This window comes from Leguminivora glycinivorella, chromosome 15 (genome assembly GCF_023078275.1).
Source record: "Leguminivora glycinivorella isolate SPB_JAAS2020 chromosome 15, LegGlyc_1.1, whole genome shotgun sequence".
NCBI lineage: Eukaryota > Metazoa > Arthropoda > Insecta > Lepidoptera > Tortricidae > Leguminivora > Leguminivora glycinivorella.
Window position 1 is genome coordinate 6,740,033 of NC_062985.1, and position 23,006 is coordinate 6,763,038.

The window sequence follows — 23,006 nt, forward strand, 5'->3', positions numbered from 1 at the left end:
CACTCGGCAAAGAGTTTATAATTGATGATGATGATGATGATGATTTTATCATGTTGTCCCTCATCAGGGGCATGGGGCTCTCAGGAAGGATTTCCACTGTTCCCGGTCCGACGCGGCCTCCTCCAGGCGCGCCCAGCCAGAATTTATAATTAAATAAAAAAAAAATATACGGAACTTTGTAGACATAAAACTAAACCGTACACATAATTCTCCTACACCTATACTACTAGTAGGTACCTATAAACTAAAACCTAGTTACAAACCCATAACAAACTGGGTCACTGTTTAAATTCATTTCTGAGGTAGATACTCGTATTTATATGCCGCATAATATACTCTTTATTCGAGAATAACCATGCCAAGAACAACATGAATGGCACTAACGAGCTATACATAAACACAGACGGTACAGTGCGCTGTGCCGAAAGCCGGTATAAACTGCAATTATTTAAATGGCCGGCCAACTAAATTGCTTAATTACGAGTAGCATTATCAATCATACGTGGCATCTAAATAGGCAATTGAAGACAACAAAATACCTACTACAGCTACAAACATTTATAATACTTACTTCAAATCGACCAAGTGCTATTCGGACATTTAGGGCACGCTCATCGAGGGTTCCGTACAAATGTAAATTAGATTTATACCTGTGCTAACTAGTTTATTTTAAAGTATCTATTAGACGATGTTATCGTGCCAAAGGCACGTAAGGCATTAATTTTGATTCACTTGAGTGTATGTAGAAATATGTACGTTTTGCGTCACAAACTGCCCTATACTTAGTTGTTAGTTTTGTCGTGTTATTTTAAGAGCTTGATTTCTCACTCATCATATTCTGCCTACGCCATGTCCCATTATCTGGGGTTGGCTCACCCAGTCAGTTTACTCCATTCCGGACGATTTTGTGAATTATTTGGGTTTATGGGTTCTCTTTTTCAAGCAGTATTATGGTTTTAATTTCAACTCGTTACCTCCACGCGTTCCCGAGATAAAGACAGAGTCCTGACAGACTGACGGACGGATAACAGTGTGATCCTAAAAGGGTTCCATTTCTCCTTTTGAGGTACGGAACCCTAAAAGTTAAAGAAACAAAACATAAACGCGAACGCGTTTGACATTGGTAGTAGTAGTCGTATCTGAAATGGTGCCAAGTTTGGAACTAGTTTTTCGACATTAAGAACAAGTTATAGTTACAGAATGCATTTTACGCTCGAAGTTTTCTGGGTGCAACACCGTCTAGATTAAAACGAGGAAATACCGAAATACCAATCTCCCCAGCGCATTTGTTTACATTCGAAAGTTATTCAATATTTACAATTTCTTATTCCTCCTAACAATGTTCTTATCTTACTATCTCTACAGGCTTAACTAGGTACCTAATAAATGTCTGTCTGTGATTAGCGGCAGTGAAACAATCCGTGAGTTCCCTGACATTCTAACAATACCTATGTACCAGACTTCTGTAATTTCAAGCAATCATGATAAAGCTTATAGCGTATATTCAATCCTATAGTTACACAACCCAGCCTTTAAAAGACTCCTGAAAAAATACGACCTGTATTGTTTAAAAACATTTGATAAGATAAGGTAACGACTCTCAGCAGATGGCCGCGGCACGCTTTATCTTTCTAGATCGTATACGTCTAATGCAGACAAACCATTAGCCTACTAAATGAAACAGGCATTGAAACAGTACTGACACCTTTCTCAACTGACCAGTGATAGACTGTATGCCTTGAAACTAAGGGTTATGTCTTGTGTGTGAAGAGTGCGTTATTTTTACCAATTCGACCGCGGAGTTTTATTGCTTTGGGTATCGTCTGGGAAGCGTGGAGAAGGGTTCCCGCGATAAATAGATCTTGTTTAACTGTATCCAGTAGGTAGCGACACATGGCTGAAACGTAGCACTATGTAACTTCAGACATACTTACAGATAACTAAGATGACACACTCGTGTGTACACGGCACATTGTGTGAACGATTAAATGCTAAGTAATTTATCGTTATAGGTACACCTTATCAACCTAAGAAGCGAATGGCATAAGTAGCAGAGATTTGTGGGAGGTAGATATTATTTAAAAAAAAATATTTAGTTCATTTATTAGACCAACGCGTATCTGTGTTATCTATTAAGCATTACATACTATTCCACCCCCTGTAGAACCTTGACTTGATAAATATACCTGGCCCCGTAGCCGAGCGGCATTCAGAAATGCAATCTATCTCTATCGCTCTAGCGTACTGGCGCGACAGAGCCAGCGGCCTTTCGATCGGCGTCTGGCGTCGCAGAAATGCCATTCGGCTTACAGGCCTGAACGTTCTTTTTTAACATAGAACTCCGAAACACAAGAGTCACAGAATGTTTAGGACCCTATATATCCAAGACTCTTCTTTTTCCGTCCAGACTCTACCGTAAATGTTTCACAGCTTTATTCCCACTCGGTTTCCATACCCAAAATAAAACGTCGTTTAGCGTGTATTTCCATAAATGTCTGTGGTAACGACTTACATTTCCTGGCCGTGAAAGTTACAACCTAATTGCCGTCTAAATGTCCACGACAGAAATGTGCTGACAGCTTTTGTCGTCGGCAGCCGATACCGAGTTTACCCTTAATCGATTGACATTTCTATCGAAACATTTTGTTTTGGAATCGTAAATGTTTCTGTATATAGATTTTCTGGTCGGAAAAGAGCTATTAACATTTTAAACACTAGTACTCGTAGCATTTTACGACGATTAGCTTATGGAGTAGGGGGTGCGCTCGGCAACCTAATTCCAAACGAATTGATAGAGCCACTAACTAATGGTAAGTGATGATGCGGTTTAAGGTGGAGCACGCTTACCTATGAGAATAAATACATACATACATACATACAATCACGCCTGTATCCCATAAAGGGGTAGACAGAGCACATAAATGAATCATAATAATTTGAATTTTGAGAATAAATAAATCATAATAATTTTGGATAAATAAATCACTCACACTCACAATTGGCGATTCCGCGGCTGTGTAATATAAAATGTTTAACTTTATTTCTATATACTTACATGAGTAGTAGCAGCACTATGGATCAACGGTGTCGGCTCAAATATACAGACTTCAGCACCGTACGCAGCAGCAATCTTTCCAGTGTCCGTACTGCAGTCCAGGGAGCCAATACGGATATATCCATGGATAGCTCCGGGGATGATCTGGACCCTCTCGAAATTTGAAGCTAGTATCACTATGTTGCAGCCTGCAGCATATGCCTGAAATAAAAATTGATGATACAGCAACTGATTTCAAGTACAACAGAACGCAAGGGCTAAAACAAAATTGTACTTTTTGTATTTTACATGTAAAAAATACATGGAAACTAGATTTTGTTTTCAAGGATCACAATTCGATAAAAACCATACAAGGTTAATTTGAGCTTGATAGATAAATAACAACAAGACCTTCACTTTAATTTTAGTTGTACTGAAAACTTTTTATTCTAGTGGTATTGGAAAGTGATGTGATTTGAACCAAAGTGTTAACCCTTGAATGCATATGGTTGTCATTTGGCTACAATGCATATACAAGGTGCTCGCGAGGAACCCATATAACTTTAACGGCATATTCTTGGTCACATTTTAAGACTAAAATGTCATATAAACTTTTCTAGATTTCGTCTAGTTTCAGAGTTATTGCCAGTTAAAAAAAAACATTTCGGTATTGTTACTCAGTAGAAAAGGTCTTCTTAACGGCGCTGATGCGCAATTGTGGAGCATAGTCTCACAGTAGTCATTGATAGATGTTAAAATGTGACAAGAAAAACTTCCAAAAAATTTGGTTTTTAGAAAAATTTATTAAGGAACTCATTTTTTTGCCAACTTTATGCATAAAAATTGCTTTTTATGTGAAAATACGTCCAAAAAAGTTGAAAAAAAAAACAAAAAAAATGTTTTTTTTGCGAAAAATTTTAAAATTCATATAACATTTTTTTTTTCTTTTGGCCTCAGAAACGCGTGGTTCAAGTTATGCGGGTTTCCTCGCGAGCACCTTGTATTTTTAAATAAACTGGCCAAAATATAAGCTGGACTTTTGTTTATTTTTCCTAGATCCTACATCTAAATAACTAAATAAAAAACATTATTTCCAACCAAAAATAAAAAAAATCATGCATTTAAGAATTAAGGATAAAGATAAAATGGCGGAAAAGTGTGAAAAAACTGGTGGCAATTTTTAGTATATGATTTAGGCAGATTTTTTCAGAGTTAGTAACTATAACTATTTTATATTTAAACATTTTATCATAGGGGTTTCTCAAATAGTGAACCTTTCTAATTTTACCAATAATGAATAATGATATATTAAATAAGATTTAGCCTATTTTACTTCTAACACTGATTTAGTATTAAAATCGACGTTATTTTTTTTTTATTATTCTTTTTCCTAGAGTCAGAAAACCATTGTCTATCACAATATATTAATTTCTCGTTAAAAAAAAATCATGCATTTAAGTGTTAATTCAGTAAAATATTAAAATCCACCCAATTGCTAAATCCTACCAACATTAACCAAGTTTCATATAGCATCTATTATTTTAATTTACTGAATTTACACCTCTATTCATGTGAATTCTAGAGAAACCACAAAAAAATATGATACAGGATTTAATATCGGAAAAGTTTAACTTAACTATGAACAAATTTAAGAAAACTAATAGCAAGTATCAGTGTAAAATCATGTTGGTATTGCACAAGAAATTATAATAAATGTGATAATATTAATCATGTTTTATTGTTCTACGACTAACAGAAACCCAACAGGCAGGAAATACCAGTAAACTAAATTCAAAAGATTGATTAGTGACAAGTAAGATAACAAGAACATATAATTCTCTCAAATATAGAACAGTCCTTTTTGATAACCTCATTTTTGTGAGTAAATTGAAATAAACTTCATAAGCATTATTCTTGTGTAGCTTTAAATGTAGCTGTATTGAATTGAATTGTTTTGTCCACCAAAACCTAAATATACCATTACATGAATGTTACCGAGAAACATTTTATAAATGTGTTTTTTAAATTGTAAGGTTTATCCTCATACCACCAGCATATGAATTTAAAGCTAGGGAATTTTTAATCAATTTGTATTTTATTTTTTACATTACCAGAGACAATAGTTGTTACTTATTTTTCCGAAACATGAAATTCCATTGAAACTGAGAGTACATTATAATGTACTTTGGAGCAAGACAGATAAGAATGTAGATTATTTTGATTTTTTTTAACATGCCAGAGACTTTGTTCAAGTTCTTTAGGTAACTAATTTTAAAATAAATTACTTTAGCATATAAACTGCAGTGGAAAGGATTTGTTTCAGATAAACGTCACGTTCCCCCCATCTCACTCAAGCGTACTTCATCCAATTACAGACAAAATAGTTTTCTCTGTCGTGCTAGTCGTAATCTAAATATTCTATCAAAAAACCTAGACGTTGATGTATTTAATAGCTCCATTCCTTCAGTGAAGCGAAAATTAGCCAATCTATTTTTTAACCCAATCGGAACTTAATTGTATGGAATTTAAGATCAGATTGTCTGCACAAATAACAGGTTTTCGATTTGCCCGGGTTCTTTGTGGAAAATTGTTGTAAGTAGTAGTAGTTTTGTTAGTTTTAGTTAAGCCTTGAGTAGCATATTTCGAGATTTGTGCCATAGTTTTTTTTTTTTCCTTTCTTTAATGTCATACTTCACAATAGCTATGTGCGAATTTGCGCGTACATTTTATATATTGTCCATTCAAATTCTATTTGTGAATACCTGTAATTGGCTTTGTGTTATTATTTAAATTAGCATAATGTTATTTATAGCTGTTGGTGTTCAGAAAATAAATAAATAAAAATAAATAAATAAATAAATTTTATAAAAATAAATGTAAAAAATATACAGTACCTAACAATGAAGAATATTTGTTGTAATACGACAAAATGTAAACAAACATCAGTAAGTAATACATTGAAGTGTTATCTCTGAGTGTTTAGAGACTATCTGAATCTACAGCAAGTACTCTGTAACTACTATAAAAGATTGTCACAAATAAATCATGTAACTATAGTTCAAGAATAATGGTGTGAACTTGAAATTAAATCAACATGACCATAATAACAATGACAGGCAATGTTACTGATCACCTTCAAGGATAACAATGGTCTCTACAATAACATTCTTATTTAAATAACTGTAGCTAACACATGCAAATTAATGTTCAAGGAAATTATCTTTCATAAGGCCATATTTACTACAAGGCACTTCAATCCTTCTAAATTAATTTCATTACTCCCAGAAACCTAATACAGCACCCAATGCAAAATATAGTGCTTATCAATCTAGGCTAAATTAGATTTTCCTGTTAGGACTATTACTCTATTACCACCTTCAAAGATATCTCATCACGAGACCTAGCTTAATAAGATCTGTCATTTAATGCTCAACCATATGACTTACTGTGAAAGGGATTCCCTCGACTGAACCCACAGCAAAACATTGATCTCCTGAATTACAGGCTCCACTTAATACTTGGTGACAGTTCATACTGAACTATTTAACTACAATTTCTTCGCTATAACTTTTCCACACCACCAAAAGTCACTATCATAACTTCAATGTAGTAAGACATAGCTGACTAAACATACAAGGAATCTTCTCAACATTTTAATATTTCTTTAGATCACGAATATTACAAACGAAATGACACCATACATCGAACGTGAGAGAATGACGTAGAGTGAAAGAAAGAGATAAAAAATGGAACACGTTCAGAATTCAAACACTATTTCATTTGATTTTATTAAAGATTAAATAAGTTGTAGCCAAAATATCTTAATATACTGCGATTCAAACGAATTATTTTGTTTTTTATGAAACATCAAAAGAAAGCTTGTTAAAATGAAGTACGCCACATGCCATTACAATTAATTTCGGAACGTTCCTTGCATCTAGGGTTGCTATCATTATAGGTAAGTCGCAAGTTTCATGATTTTTTTAGACCTGACGCTGATAATAAAAAAAACCTAAAGATAGGGTAGCTGTAGAATATTTATATTTTAGGAAGAAAGTTTAGCCTTAAACGGTTCTTGATTTATCTATCACTCTGTCTATAAACAACACTGAGATACTCGATGTGATTTGACAGTGACAGCACTGACAGCAAATAATACAATAGCAGTGGCTCTACCAAGCGTAATAACATGTCACTTTGCTTTCTTTAGTATATTTATTATAACCGGTTACACAAGTTTGTCACTAGAAATGGTCGCGAAATTCTGGTTTTCAATGAATGATATACTTTCACGCCTATTTTTTAAATTTGCCATTTTTTTCTAGTGATGTAAATGGCTTCACAGACTTTATGGTTGAGTCGGGTACATTTTCATGTAAAATGTAGCTAATACTAAATCATAAGATAAGGCTACTGTCAAAATAGTACATTTCGATACAAGTGCGAAAAAGAGGAAGTTCGAAACGAGTGGCGATAAATTAAAGCACGACCGAAGGGAGTGTTTTAACTCGACACGAGTTACGAATTCCCTTTTCGCACGTGTATCGAACGACGTTTTTCAGTACAGATAGACCTCCGAAGTTTCGAACTGCCATATAATGAACCACTTCTCGCACTAGTGCGTAAAAACATCAGTAAGTGTCAGTTTGTAAGTGGTTCATTATATGTCAGGTCAAAACTTCGGAGGCTCATCTGTACTGAAAAACGTAGTACGATACACGTGTGAAAAGGAAATTCGTAACTCGTGTCGAGTTAAAACACTCCCTTCGGTCGTGTTTTAATTTATCGCCACTCGTTTCGAACTTCCTTTTTTACGCACTTGTATCGTAATGTACTATTAAAAGGTATTGAACAAGTAGTCTCACGTAACGTAATGCTTATATAATGAGGTTTCATTTCTTTTCGTAAGGTGTTTAAGACAGTCTTCGTAACGCTTTGAGAAAATGCATGTAATTAGCACGGGAAGCATGGTCGCGCGATAGACGATAAAATAGCTGGCCGTCCCTATCGCACTATTTGTAAGTGCGATAGGGACGGCCTGATATTTTATCGTCTATCACGCGACCATGCTTCCCGTGTAGGTTAGGTCATTTTAGGCCTTTGTGTTTCGCTTGGCTTATCTTGGTGAGAGCACTTCTTCTTCTTTTCGTGTCGATGGTTGCTTTCTGTTTATATTAAGCGGGACCAGAAGGTCGCGACGCTTATTGCCCTGTCTGTCGCGTCCCGTAGATCTTCCACGGAGCATGTGTGTGGGTGAGAGCACTACCGTGCCCCTTGGTTCTTTGCTCCTCGTTTAGTTTGTTGTTGCAAAAGGTCTGTGCAGCCCTTTGTATTTCTTGTCAAGTTGTCATATTTAAGAAAACCAGCTGGTAACACCACAGGCCTGCCAACGACATAGAACGTAACGTGCCTGCAATTTATGTATGACAGTTCAATAAGTGTGTGTATGATTTTCCAACTTCTACAGTTTACAACTTTTAAATATTATAGTTGTTTAAGAGAAATTAGTAACATTTTAGTAATTTGAAATTAAATTTATTTTATTTAGACCGAAAGATAAAATACTTTAGAACTTTGCGGATGTAAACGTGAAAGTTACGTTCTATAGTTGTCTAAAAGACGAGATGATAGTCGGTTGACTGTTTTTTGTGTACGCGTATTGATTATCGCGGAATCCGAAAGAAATTAATTTACGGAGACTTTTTGTTGAAACAATAGTGGAATTTGTGTTTGTGTTATCAGCTACAACACCCCTTTACGCTTTCCAGGAATTGGATTGTTGAAAAGGTAAGAGTATAGTTTGTATGAGCATATTATTAATTTCTTTCCACTCTCGTTTTTAATAGAAAGTTAGCCAGTAGATTGCGAAGTATTACTAATTGAAATAATGGCATAAAGAATCGAATACCGTTACTATTGATATGCTGAAGGCAGTTCAAGATAGTGATATGAGATTTAGCCACTTAGGTAGGTACACATACAAATACAAAGTGGCATAGTAGTAGGGTTCACATAATTAATATTTTACTATTAATTAGACAGTATTTGTGGTTATACTAAGTAAATTGAAGGCAAATATAAGACATACACTTTCCTATTTTCTGTATAGGTAATTAGCTATCTATCTTTAAGTGATATCATTAATATCACAGTTTAAAATCCACAATCAAGTAGAACAGAATTCTGTACAGAAGCAAATAGTATCAGACCCCACTAGTGTATGTAACTGTGTCATAATATTGGGAGTTCAACAAAAAACTAAAAGTAGTTGGTCATTGTCCCAGTCGATAACATCTTCTAACTCAATACCCATTAATCTAAGAGGGCCATTGAAAGCCCTATACTATAGCTTAGAGCCAGTCCGGTCAGACTACAATCCAATAGAATATGTTACAGAAACGGTGTAAGGATGACAGTAAACAATGTATGTTGTAGTCAGACAAACTGTTTGTATGGGTCCTGGGCCCCTAAATAATGTATGTATGTATGTATAAGCTTTATTGTACATAAAGGAAACAAAAGAGACACAGTTACAGAGTCAGTAATATACAATGTAGGCGGACTTATCCCTTAATGGGATCTCTTCCAGTCAACCTTAGAAAATAATCATCCGGCATAGCCAGGCGCCGACAGAAATACAGTCTAGCTCTGTTAGCTACGAAACAGATATTATTGTGAGCCTTTGTGTATTCAGCTATGCATACTGGTGGTCTTTTGCTATATTATTACAGTATTTATTTGGCTTTTACCTCTTGTATGTGTTTAATAAAAAAACATTTTCGTAAAAATGTTTTTCCATTTTCAAACACATACACATATTATAGCACAAACAAGGTGTTCAGTGTTTGTGACCAGTACACATATGAAAGGTATGAAAGGAATGTAGGGATGTATTGTTAATTCATTATATGTAATAATCTGTTTCTCTAACACTCTTCTTCTCTAGTTTTCAATAATTATTGCTCGAACCAAAGCCAATATTATAATGGTTTGTTAGACGTCTATAAATTATCCAAAACCCTCACGTTAATGAGGTTCTGTAGCTAATAAATTTATTAAGGCAAGCCCACTTGCACCAACCACTTAACTCAGGGTTAGTGGGCTGTCATCTGTCAAATTCCATATAAAATGGTAGGTTAACCCTCCATTTACGTTGGTGCAAGTGGCCCTAAGAGCATAATAAAGACAGCAACTGAGGTGGGATTACTCAGTTGACAGTAACAACACTTGTCGGCTTTCTCTGTGCTAGAAATTAACATACACTTCAATATGTCTCTTGTATTGAATAAATTATGATTAAAATACTATTAAAAAAAATTACATCCAATCTGGCCTACTGGGTGACCCTGCCTGTGAAGCCAATAGCCGGGGTTTTAATCCTAGTTAGCTTATTTATGTGATGAAAAGAATATTTTTTTTGAGTCATGGATTTTTTGTATGTACTTAAGTATTTTATTTAATCTCTTGGGGTTTGATGACTAGCACTTGTTACCTCCAATAAAATTAGAAGTTTTACTCTGAAGTGAAGTACTTTTTGGTTTGTTCCCTTTGAATTTAAAGAAAAGAATTTCGAATCTGTTTTCAAATGCCATTGATTCAAATTTTATTTTCAAATTTGCTTGTATGGTGGATCGCTAGAGATATTGTTGTCTTAGTACACACAATGTAAGCCTCCTCGAGGCCTCCTTGAGCTTACCATTGAGACTTAGGGCCAGTTGCATCAACCACATGTGACAGACACATCATTGTCACGCAGCAGACGTCTATGGAACTTCCCATACAATAAAATTTGACAAATGCTTTAACGGTGCCAGTCGGTTTGGTGCAACCGGTCCTTAGTCATTTTGTGTAAGAATGTCCCCATAATATTTATTTGTAAGGAAATTTAACAACAACACAAAAATAGAGTTTTTAGGACACAAAATGAACTGACTGTGTCTAGAGCTAACATAGTGAACAACATAATATTATTGTAAATATATTTTCATCAGTGAACAATTATCACTTCAATTGTCCATACATCTGTTCAACTAAAACATTGTTGGTGATTAATATTTTTATCTTTATTATTCATTTTCTGCTTTGTTATCATTTTACGCGATAAGTGCGATTCTGTGGCAATCTGCCATCCTTTTTTTGTTTTATCATGAAAGGAACACTTGTATTTCTAATTGAGTCTAATAACTGAGTAAAAGCCAAAGACAAGTAAATAATTGAGTGTCAATCACTATAAAATCGTATTTTTAGTTTTTTTAAAGGACCTCTCCACTCTGCAAAAGCTAATTATAAAAAGTTGTAAAATTAAATATAAAGACAGGTGTCATCCAATGCTAGCAAATCAGAATAAGCTCTTTTTCGCCCCACCCCACTAGAGACTTTGTATTTTATTTTACGGTTAAGCACTGCTCTTAGCAACAAAAATTCATTTCAAATATACTGTAGAACTCCCACTGTCACTATTAATTTCTACTTAATGTAGAACAATATTAAGATCAAGCTCAACTTAGTATAGAGACAATTTTACCTGTCTTTGCCATTTACTGGTCTCTGATCCAATTGTGTCAAACTACATTTGCCTGCATTAAAATGGGTTCAATTGAACTATTCTGAACCTTACTGCTATTATTAGTATGAATTAGAGATGGGCCGAATATGGACTTTGCCGAATACGAATATTCGGCCGAACATTCGGTTCAGCTCTTTCCGAACCGAACATTCGGCCGAATATTCGGTTACGCCATATTTTAAGGCGGATGTTAAGATTAAAATTGTTAAATGATTGATTATGGTTAATACATATATTTTGTTAATACAACTATGTTCTTATGATTTAGTGGATAACTAAAACTTAGTTAAAACAACTGTGAACTCTTTTCAACTCTTAAACTTGGTTTTTTAACTTTTTTACAAAACAATTGTATTTGTTATTTGACGCATAGGTAATTATCTCTTTTTAGTAGTACCTTAGAAAGCTACTAAAATAGGAGCTTCGTATTCAATGGAATACGTAAAGTCTTCATTAGTTATTGACTTTGTTTATTCGGTAAATATTCGGCAACGCAACCGAATTATTCGGCCGAATACGAACATTGAAAAACTTGCCGAATATGCCGAATTCCGAATATTTACCGAATATTCGGCCCATCTCTAGTATGAATAGAGTGAATTGCTTGTAGGCAAGGCGGTGTTCATGATGTCATCCATGTTTTTTGCTCACACAAGGTTAAAAAGATTATTCATGTGTGTTAAGGAATTATTAAGGTGAATGATTTTAGACACTAGTGTTACCCAGAACTTCTACATTTAGGCCTGCGATACACATGCCTGTAGATTGCACAACTGGCATGCCAGCCGCGTACAATATTACTGGCAAATGGACTGACATCTGACATGCAAGTATTTTGTACTGTTATGTGTATTTTTTTTTTATGTGAATGCAGCCCTATGACCATAGTTAGGTTAGCCGCCTTCACCTTTGGAAACGTTTATGCGTTCCTATATCGAAGTCTCTGTTACCAATGCGCTAATATTGTTAAATATCTGCAAATGGTTTAACGGTGTTATTCCCACAATGTACATTTTTTTATTATTCTTTTATGGAATTTAAACCGTACGATAAAATCTATAAATAAAAAATCCGCTAGTCTTGAATATTATTGAAATTATTGAAAACGTTTTTCTTCTGTAGAGTTTAGTCAACCAAGATTCTATAGAAAATCGTGCTTTATTCCTTCTTCCCACATAATAACGCCAAATTACTACATCAGCTGCATCTGAACTCTATGCAACTGGTAGAGCAGGTACAAACCAATTTGTCACAGATTTTATCTACCTTACTCTACATCGCGTAAAGTCTGTTTTCGCTTGATGTGAAATTAATACGCTTGTATTGTAAGTTTACAAAGTGCACTCGACACGCGGGGGGTCTCTATTTATAGTAATAAGCCCCCCTGGCGTATTGAGCGGGTGGTTAACAGCACTTGCCCGCTTTTAAAATAGTACCTCTAACACAGAGTGAGGCGAGATCAGAGTAACACGATATAATCGCGCTCGCTGTGAGGGTCACTGTCATGTCATGTCACTAATCGACGAGTGTCGAATTGTCGTTTACGCGATACGCCACTGCCTGAAATCGGCACTTATATAAAATTAGTCATGTTTTAAATTACCAGGAAAACAGCCAGTATTAATGTCATACAATACTTCTTTACCCATCTGTTTTCTTTGTATATTCATAAAAAAAATACCAGTAAAATACCTGAGAGAAAAATGAGGCCCACTTCTTGTATGATTTTGCACGGGTCCTCCTTTCGTCTAGTCTACAGTCGCCAGCAGCTGTATCAAAGCGGATAAACTTTTTATATTAAAGTGCATGTTTACTTGTTTAGATATTTCCGAGCACATTGGCCGCTAACAATGGCCGATAACAAACACCACCTTCGTATATTTCCTTTGAATTGGTCGGTATAAGGGAATTTTTAGAATGTTGTTGTTGTTGTTGAATGTCCTAAGGCACCCCATAGGTGCACAGGGCCTCCACAAGATCCTTCCACGCCTTTCTATCTTGAGCCACCGCCTTGGCATCGTTCCAGCTCAGTCCATCTCCATATTCCCTCAGCTCGTTCTCAACGCTCCGCCTCCAGGTGTGTACGGGGCTTTTGCGGGCTCGCTTCCCTCCTCTTGAAGCCGCTACTAAAACGCGATACTGGCGCTGTTGGTAGCTCCTCTTCGAAGGGTATAATATAAAAATAAAAACATGCAAGCATTTCCGCAGAGCCACTTCCTGAATTCTTAGAATAGAATATGACGCTGTTATTCTGATTAAGTATATTCTCTGGGTAATCGGTTTAAAATAACTTGAAAATGGATGCCTGGGCGGATTTATTTTAATTGAATTTACCCATTATCTTAAAATATCGGGGCACATCACTTTTATAATAATATTAGGTATTCTTGGATAACTACTAACTTAGTAGTCCATCTCTTTTACTTACAGATCAGATGCTAAAACCATGCTAAAACATTATTTATGAAAGATAATATTCCGACACAATACTATCTATTTAAGTAAATGTTGCATTGCAATGTGTTTATAAATAAGTAAAATATGCGGTCTTACGGCCCAGCCACGACATTGGTCTAAGCGCGGCAGCGGTGAGCGGCAGCCATACGTGCGAATGAAAAGTCCCATCGCTGTGTCTCGCTCCAATGTATGGCCGCCGCTCACCGCTGTCGCGCGGCTGAGCCGTTAAGCTAGAAAACAGTTTTCTCAATCTTCTCATATACGGTGTAATATAAAAATAAAAACAACATATTTTTGTGTGCTTCTTTGATAATGACCTGCATAACAAATCACATAACCGTAACGCTTTCAAATTGCGTAACGTTATGATTATGAATTAAATATGCGATAAATCGGTTTTCACTGACCGGTTTAAGGTTTTGCTGATACAATCATAAATTAGCCACGTCATAGTAGAAACTGTAGAAAGTCCCTTTTTATTTGTATATATTACTTTCTTGGAAAGTTTATTTTATTGCGGTGTTTAAAGACTTTAAAATATTTAATATTTTATAAAAAAAGTATTTTATAAAAAGTCATTGCCTTTTGATTTTAAATGAACATTAAATCGAATATTTGTAGACGACTCGACCTTTTTATCAACTTTTCCAATTCATTCCAAGTTCATTTCGCACCTAATATCATATTACAGCTTTGATTTCGTCTTTTAATCTTCGTTCCCCACACAGAGAGATGCCTAAAAAATAGACTTGGCATTAGATGTAGGTATTTTATTATTTTAATAGAACATATATTCCTCAGAGCGATATAAACAAGGCTCCCGCCGAAGGCAATACACCTTGTTAACCGCTAGAAAATCGCGTACACAAAGAGAAATTCTTTGTTTCCTTCGGCTTATAAAGGCAGCCGTAATACAGGAAAACATAAACGTTGTTTACCTGCGTTTCTTACAGCTTTTCTTTGAAGGAGTTATCATGGGAACATCCATTAACGTTTTATTGACATCTACATACAACCTACAACAGGCGCCATGATAATTCTGCATATTGGAATTCAAAATATCAACTGGTTCGACGTTACTTAAGTGGCCTGGACTACCGTGTCCGGGTCTGTCAGTTTCAGCTAGAACTGCTAGAATTTCATTTCGAAGTAAAATATGTCAGCGCCGAATAACCGTCCGCCGGACTGTGATAGTCAGTGGACAGTCCTTTACAGTGCATCTCTGCCGTAATTTACTTCTCATAGTGTTGATATAACTATCAGGCCAGCCATTCACAAAAGCTCGAAGAAGAGAAGTCTATGCTGGCATGCTGGCTTAGCCAACCAATTATGAATCTCCTATTACGACACAGTCTTAGTACGTCTTCTAGGGAAGTCGATTATTCCTAACTTGCGCAGCCGGTTGCAAATAAATACACGGACTAGCGCTATACTCGTACACGTGTGGAAAGTTTATGTCGGGAGCGGATGGAACGGCATCCTAATTAAAATGATAGTAAACCCATAAAAGTTCCAGACTTCCAGTTATGTCCGAGATTTTTTTAGGTCAAAACGATTTTATGGTCGTAGCGGACAGTAGGCGTAGTCTCAGTGTAGTTAAAAAGCAACTATCATGATAGCAATAAGGTTCAAATTTATTAAACAGTTTGCAGTATGCAGGTAACTTTTTTTGAAGATGACAAAACGTGTTATCTCCGAAAGGGCTTTTATGGATTTGAACCTTATTACTAAAGTAAAAAAAAGTAAAAGTAAAAATCGTTTATTGTTGCACATAAACACAAAGACATTTGTTGCAAAAGATAGGTAAAATTTACATCCATTTGTGCATATCCTAATTATTGTTAACACAAGTTTCCAGGGGTCCCCGTCCCCGCACTAGGCTAGGCTAGGCCTGTACCGCGGGAGACCTGTATTGCATTTATATGTCATGAAAGTTAGAAAAACAAGTTAGCTATATAATTAAAGTACAGTGTACATCCATTTGTGCATATCCTAATTATTGTTAACACAAGTTTCCAGGGGTCCCCGCACTAGGCTAGGCTAGGCCTGTACCGCGGGAGACCTGTATTGCATTTATATGTCATGAAAGTTAGAAAAACAAGTTAGCTATATAATTAAAGTACAGTGTAAACAATGATTAAACATCTCGATTGATTCTGTTGCCTAAAGTATTACAGTTTACAGAAGTTATTTTATAAGCTATGGTTATAATTAAGTTATTACTAAATTACCTATTGAAGTAAGTTTTCAGTTTCATGGAAGTCTGTTGACAGTATAGTTAGAAAATTAGAAAAACACAGTAACTATATAATTAAACGTACAGTGTGAACAGTTACGCTCTGTCTTGCGTGAGCGACGGGCGACGCGACGCGACGCGACGCGATGCGACGGCGATGGCTCAAGGTCATCGCGTATTTATCGCGCGAAACTTCGGCACTAGCATTTGGTGATTAGAATCACAAGATTCGCCGTCTTTCACAATGTGCAAATGGTCTAGCGGGTTTGACTTCTAGGTGGAATCGTTTGCGCCATGAGTGTCGTGAGTTCGTATCTCGGCTCACGCAATCATTTTGCATTTTTATTTACTTTTTTTCTTTTACGTTCTACTGGCTTTTGCCCGCGGCTTCTCTTGAAAGACGGACAAACAAACAGACACACACACACTTTCCAATTTAATCAGTATGGATTATTTGATTTTGTTTACCTGCTTATTTCTTTCCCTAAGATTCTACTTTCTTATTTTTTTTTTAAGAACTCCGGGTTTTATACTAACAAGGAAAGTTTTAAGTAGCACACAATAATACTGCATTTTGTTTTTATTAACTTAATGTTTATTTTAATCCATACTAATATTATAAACGGGAAAGTGTGTGTGTGTCTATTTATTTGTCCGTCCTTCACGGCAAAACTGAGCGACGAATTAACGTATACTATTTACTTATAACGAATGCTATTTACTTAATGTTGAAATGAAAAAATGTCATACAGTGTAACCCAGTGTTTTTTAATGCTGCCATCTAGTGTCGACTGGCATAACCACTACACTAAGAGCCCTTATTCCTTAGAGCGTTCATCAATTTCGTGAAATAGCCATTGATAGATGGCGTTGGCGCTCGGTACGCGAGCCACCGGTAACGCAACACACAGGCAAGAATGATCTTGATAGTTTTGAATTTAATTGCTAGTAACAATTCTTTTGGTTTTATGTGTTAACTTTTTTGTAAAGTTTACAAGAGATAAGAATATATTATTATTATATGGTACTTACTTAAATTGTTAGTAACTTAAAATAAACAGTTTCAAAGAGCTGAGCTGTGTGCAAAAAATTACATGTGTTATTGGCCCGGCTAATGAGATCAAACATGGTCGAATTACGATAAGTAGAATAGCAGTTCTGTTATTCATTTCCTGACTCGATCATGTGACCTTGGACATCATCGAGATCGACGCTGCTCATCAGCCCAAATGTAATGAGCCCAAACATAGTGGAGTTATTATGCAGTTTATAAAATAGCAGTTTTGTTGACCATATCCTGACTCCACCATGAGAACCAGAACCTCATCCTGGGGGCCGATTTTTGAATCTCACATATGGGATTTTTCACTAAAATACCGGTTGAAAACAGTGAATTGCTTATTATTTTCAGTGACAATTTTCTGAATTCGAACGCGTGAGACTCAAAAATCGGTCCCCTGGTCCCGAAATATAATAATAATTCAAACTCTCATCAGATTTCAAGTAAAATTTCTTGGATAAAATTGCATGTGTAAAAATCAGGCGGACCGTATGCCTGTTTGCCACCAACAGGATCAAGATTTGTTTAGTCGCAGTACCTATACAGCACTTCTCAGAACTATCTAGCTGCTTATGCTTACGAGAGCACGGTGCGCCGGACGATCGAACGTAGGTCCACTGTCTATGAGCGCTGGGCGCAGACTGAGCAGTGAGCTGGCCCGTGTCAGCAGTGTATTTTATTCGAATTTTATGTGCTTTAAAATAGTACATTACGATACAAGTGCGTAAAAAAGGAAGTTCGAAACGAGTGGCGATAAATTAAAACACGACCGAAGGGAGTGTTTTAAATCGACACGAGTTACGAATTTCCTTTTCGCACGTGTATCGTACGACGTTTTTCAGTACAGATGAGCCTCCAAAGTTTCGACCTGGCATATAATGCTGTGAAATTTTTCTTGGAATAAATAGGTAAATAAATAAATAATGAACCACTTCTCGCACTAGTGCGTAAAAAAACACCATCTGTACTGAAAAATATCTATCGACACAAAGGTATGTCTTATATGTATGTTTTTTTTTATATGGCAACAAGAAGTTCTGGTATAGGATAATATTATTATTTAAGAGTTACAATAAATGCAGGAATCGCAGGAATTACAATGAACGCCCCTTAAAGAGTAGTCTAATTATTTTTTTTTGTATGGGTACCTTTCCTTGTTATGTAGTATAAAAGCCGGAGTTATTAAAAATAAAATAAAAATAAGAATGTAGATTCTTACAGAAAGAAAAAAGTAAACAATCAAATAATAGAAAATAAAAGAAACAAAAATAAAACTGCAAAAGCACGCTTCAGCCGAGGTTCGAACTCACACCGCTGGCGCGGCGTCCAGACGTCGAAACCGCTAGGCTACGAGCCCGTTGTAATAACCAGTTAATTTTGTGATCCTATTGACCAAAGTCAAGTGCTAGTACATATATCGTAAGGTCATCGCACTAGTGTTTCATATTTTTAGTTCACACTTAAATTTTAATATTTTACGCAGACAATCACGTATCACCGTGCACATAATCAAAGGCTGTCAATACAAGTTACAAAAGTTGTAATTTCCTTACTTTTTAGGCACATTATTCCTTTGGTCAACTTATATTAATTTGAATATTTTGAATTTTTATTATAAGAAAATATAAAGAATGAAATGTGAGACTAGTAATCAATCGTTATTTCTCTAGTCCGACCTCTCTACGTATTGAATTTGCTTCTAAAAATCAAATAGCTTGATCGCGCGCCCATCGCCATCGCATCGCGTCGCATCGCCGTCGCGGGCCGTCGCGGGCCGTCGCTTACGCAAGACACTCCCATATGAACACAGCGGTTTGATCGCATCGCGTCGCTTAACATTCGCATGTTCATCGCTAGTTCGTCGCGTCGCGTTCCGTCGCCCACCTAAGACAAGTCCATAGAGATAGAAGGTTTGATTTCGTCGCATCGCATCGCATCGCGTCGCCGTCGCGGGTTCGTCGCTCACGCAAGACGCGGCGTTATTAAACAGTTAACAAACATTCTGTTGCCCAAAATATTACAGTTTGCAGAAGTTATTTTATAGTATGGTTATAGTTAAAATTATTGTTAAATTATTAAGTTGCCTATTGAAGTAAGTTTTCAGTTACTATCATGATAGTTGCTTTTTAACTACACTGAGATATAGCACGTGCCGTTTAAACGGGAGCTAGCCGCCGTGAACAATAGACACAAAGGCCTTTGTTTAACAGATTACGGCTAAAGCGAAAAGTTCATCTCAGAAAATTCATACTATACAAGTGACTGGTTTATGAGGTGTCCATTCCATTCATTATGTTTTCTGTGTAAAGAAGTATTAATTATTACATAATTATCATGACACGCGGCCTGTTCTTTTTCTTAAACTTGGTATGACACTAGGTCATACCAAGTTCAAGAAAAAGAACTGGACTGGCCGCGCAACATTCGCCCATGCCTAGAGACACTTTTTAAGTTTTTACCTTTTCAACTATTAAATAAATAAAGCATCCAAATTATGTAGGGTTACGAACTTAACTACTTAATGTAACAGTTGGTTAGTTAAGTTATTGTAATGTCTGCCTAAATTCGGTCAGTGAATCATGTGTTATTTGATCGATATCATCAGGGCAACGTTATAGGCAATTGATACGCTTGTGTCAGTTTTTTTTAAACGAATTTATAAGTTAAATATCAACATCCTGTTGCGTCGAATGGACGGTCAACCGATTAATCATTTTGTTATACTTGACCGAAGGATGGTAAATAAATACATGGGGTAATTTCTTACTTTACACCTTGACTACGGCAGTTAAAGTAACCCGTAATTATATGTTTAAGCATGCTTTGCATTTGGTATTTCGACCCCATACTATAGTCACATCTCGGACACGAGCGATCAAATATATGAAAGTAGCACACATTCTAGGCTCTAGGTGAACGCGTACCATGCTTGTGAATTTTACCAGTGTTCGTTTTTGTGAAATTTTAGTCTAAAATTGAGAAAGTAGGTGCTAAAGTTACTTATGGTGCGAAAGTACAAAAAGAAATGAAAATAAAACAGACAGACGTATGCACTTTGCATGAGCATGACGATTTAAGTATCTCATGCAATTTTTTTATCTTAATCGCATGCAAGCGTATGGTATTTTTTTTAATGAATTATGCAAATATTTTCGAATAAATGTTTTCAAAGTTAACAGAAAAATAGAAGTGACATTTAAATTTAACGATCAATTAGTTCTGCCGGTCGTAGTTTCAAATAAGTTTATATTACACTGATTTAAACTTTCACGATTATTACACATAATTATTTTAAAAAACCGGGACTTAATCGCGTATAACTACATATTAAACTGAAAACTCGCGCGGCTGTCAGAAGGTGTTGATGTCATTTCAAGCCAGTCTTCTCCGAGACCACGGGGACAACGCCGTCCTTGAAACGTTGGAGGTCAGTTTAATATGTAGTTATACGCGATTAAGTCCCGGTTTTTAAAAATAATTAAGTTTATATTACTTATATTATATTAGTAGGTACACTAACACAACGTAAGGGCCAAATACCATAAATTTACCTAGGTAGTGGTAGGCCGGTACATTATCTTTACCTGTAGGTATAACTATAACATGTTTTTTATCGATAGGCCAAGATAATCACGCTATCAGTAGCATACGCAGTATTGTTTTGTTATGATGACCGTACGTTTCTTAATTTCGTTATGAATTTTGAGTTTGAAAATCAAAATATTGTTGGCCATTGTTGAACTATGTATTTGCAATAAGGTGTTTAATTTGTCGAATAACTATACGGACGTTAAAAGCTATGTTAGGTTGTGGAGTTTTTATTTAAAGAATCCTTTGAGCATGCCCACCATTGGTATTTCAATACCGAATACCTTCAAGGGACCAAACGAACAACTTTCGCGAGAGCTTAGCCCGAATCCCCGATTTACGAACTTTCGGGAGCCCGGACTTTTATTTGTAGCCCGCTAATGAGGTTAAGAAGTGATAATAAATGTGCTTACCTATGATTTTTTATTTATATCAACCAAATTCTGTTCTAATGTATAAATTCTAAATACTCCATCGCGAACCTTTAGATAAATTCAGAAGTTAGGCCGTAAAATAAAATATGATTATAATACAATAAGTTGTATCAGCACCATAAGACATGTTTTAGAAGACAATGATAAAGTATTAGTAGTAGTAGCAGTACTAGCAGTAAACACTTTATTGCACAGAACAAATTACAAGTACAGTGAATAATTATAATGGTTATGTTCTTATGTACAAAGGCGAGTTTGTATCTTTAAGGGATCTCTTCCAGCTAACCTTAGAATACCTGAGAGAGGAAAATAGGAAATGGTAGACAAACACAGCTAAAGTGCATCGGCATATTCGGCATATATTATACAAAATACCTATCAACATATCTTTACACATAATATATATCCCTACTCTAAAAATGAATACAATACTTATATATACAATGAATTATACAATAAACATATCAAAATAATAATAACCGCACACGCCTAGCTTTCATTTTTCTTATTGGTTTTTAACACCCCAATTAGGGCCTTTTACACGGTGCGAGAACTCGCATGCGAGTTTTATAACATTGCGGTATTTGATTGCTGTGCTGAGTTGTATGTACCTTTTTTTTTTTTTTTTTTTGATGACCCAGGGGGAATCCATTATGGATCCCACTGGCCCGGGAGAAGCCAGTGGGTATGTCCGACTCGCACGGACTAAACCCCCTGGGGCGTTCCGCCGCTCGCTGTTTGGACGGGGTTTCGGGCACTCGATTGTAGGCCTCCGATACCCCGTCAGCGTTGCCCTTGCGGGCCCTTCTCGAAAGCTGCTTAGGCAGCTTACTGCGCTAAAGGCCCTCGGAACACGGGAGGGCCTTCCAGCTCGGAACCTCGTTGAGGCGGGTGATGGGACTCCCGATCCATCACCCGCAGGTTCCATGGGCGCCAGAAGAGTTCCGGCGCCCGGCGGTGGACATGGTCTTTGGTTCCACCGCTAACCAAGTCGGCCGCAAAGGATAGGGAGAACGGCGCACCGTAATACCGGCACTCCTCTTCCCTTGCGGCCCCACCAATGCCGCTACAGCGGAGCGGCCCCGCCAAGGTCGCAGGGGGTAGGGAGAGTGGCGCACCGCTATACCATCACGCCTCTCCCCCTGCGATCCCACCTCGGCCGCCGAGGACAGGAAGAACGGCTCACCGCAATACCGACACTCCTCTTCCTCGACGGTCCTCCGCCAATGCGTCACAAGCGGGCTTATGAAGCCCACTTGGAGCATCCTCCTCGGGCCAGCTCGCCCAGCAACAAGCCGGCCCTGGTTGCCTCTTCGCTTCACCGTGGGTGACCAAGCCACGGTTACTAAGCCCCTCCACCACGACAAGGTGAGCAACCTGCGGGGGGAGTTGTATGTACCTAACCTTACATTCCGCAACGTAAACCAAATCATACGAGTTCGCTCGCCTCCTAAATGAACCCTTAGGGCCACTTGTACCAACTGCTTATCTCAAGGTTAGTGGGCTATCAACTGTCAAATTCCATATGAAATGGTGGGTTAGCCTCGGGTTAACCCTCCATTTTCGGTGGTGCAAGTGACCCTTAGTGTATTTAACTATTTACCTACCGGCTACCTCGTTCGTAACGCATT

At 36.7% G+C, this 23,006-nt stretch overlaps 2 protein-coding genes across 11 annotated transcripts in view; one reads left to right on the forward strand and one right to left on the reverse strand.

The window, feature by feature from the left end:
• LOC125233741 (dmX-like protein 2) overlaps positions 1-6,746 on the reverse strand; it is a 93,390-nt gene extending 86,644 nt beyond the window's left edge. For all 4 annotated transcript variants that reach the window (XM_048139814.1, XM_048139810.1, XM_048139809.1 and 1 more), the window contains exons 1-2: positions 6,481-6,746; positions 3,056-3,256 (exon numbers count right to left, since the gene is read on the reverse strand). In XM_048139814.1, coding sequence (XP_047995771.1) covers positions 3,056-3,256; positions 6,481-6,567 — 288 coding nt within the window. In that variant the 5' untranslated portion in view covers positions 6,568-6,746. The remainder of the gene's footprint in view (positions 1-3,055; positions 3,257-6,480) is intronic.
• A 1,726-nt stretch (positions 6,747-8,472) lies between these two features.
• Positions 8,473-23,006, forward strand: part of LOC125233805 (endophilin-A) — a 101,064-nt gene continuing 86,530 nt past the window's right edge. For all 7 annotated transcript variants that reach the window (XM_048139921.1, XM_048139926.1, XM_048139927.1 and 4 more), the window contains exon 1: positions 8,473-8,821. The gene's annotated coding sequence lies outside the window, so the exon portion shown is untranslated. The remainder of the gene's footprint in view (positions 8,822-23,006) is intronic.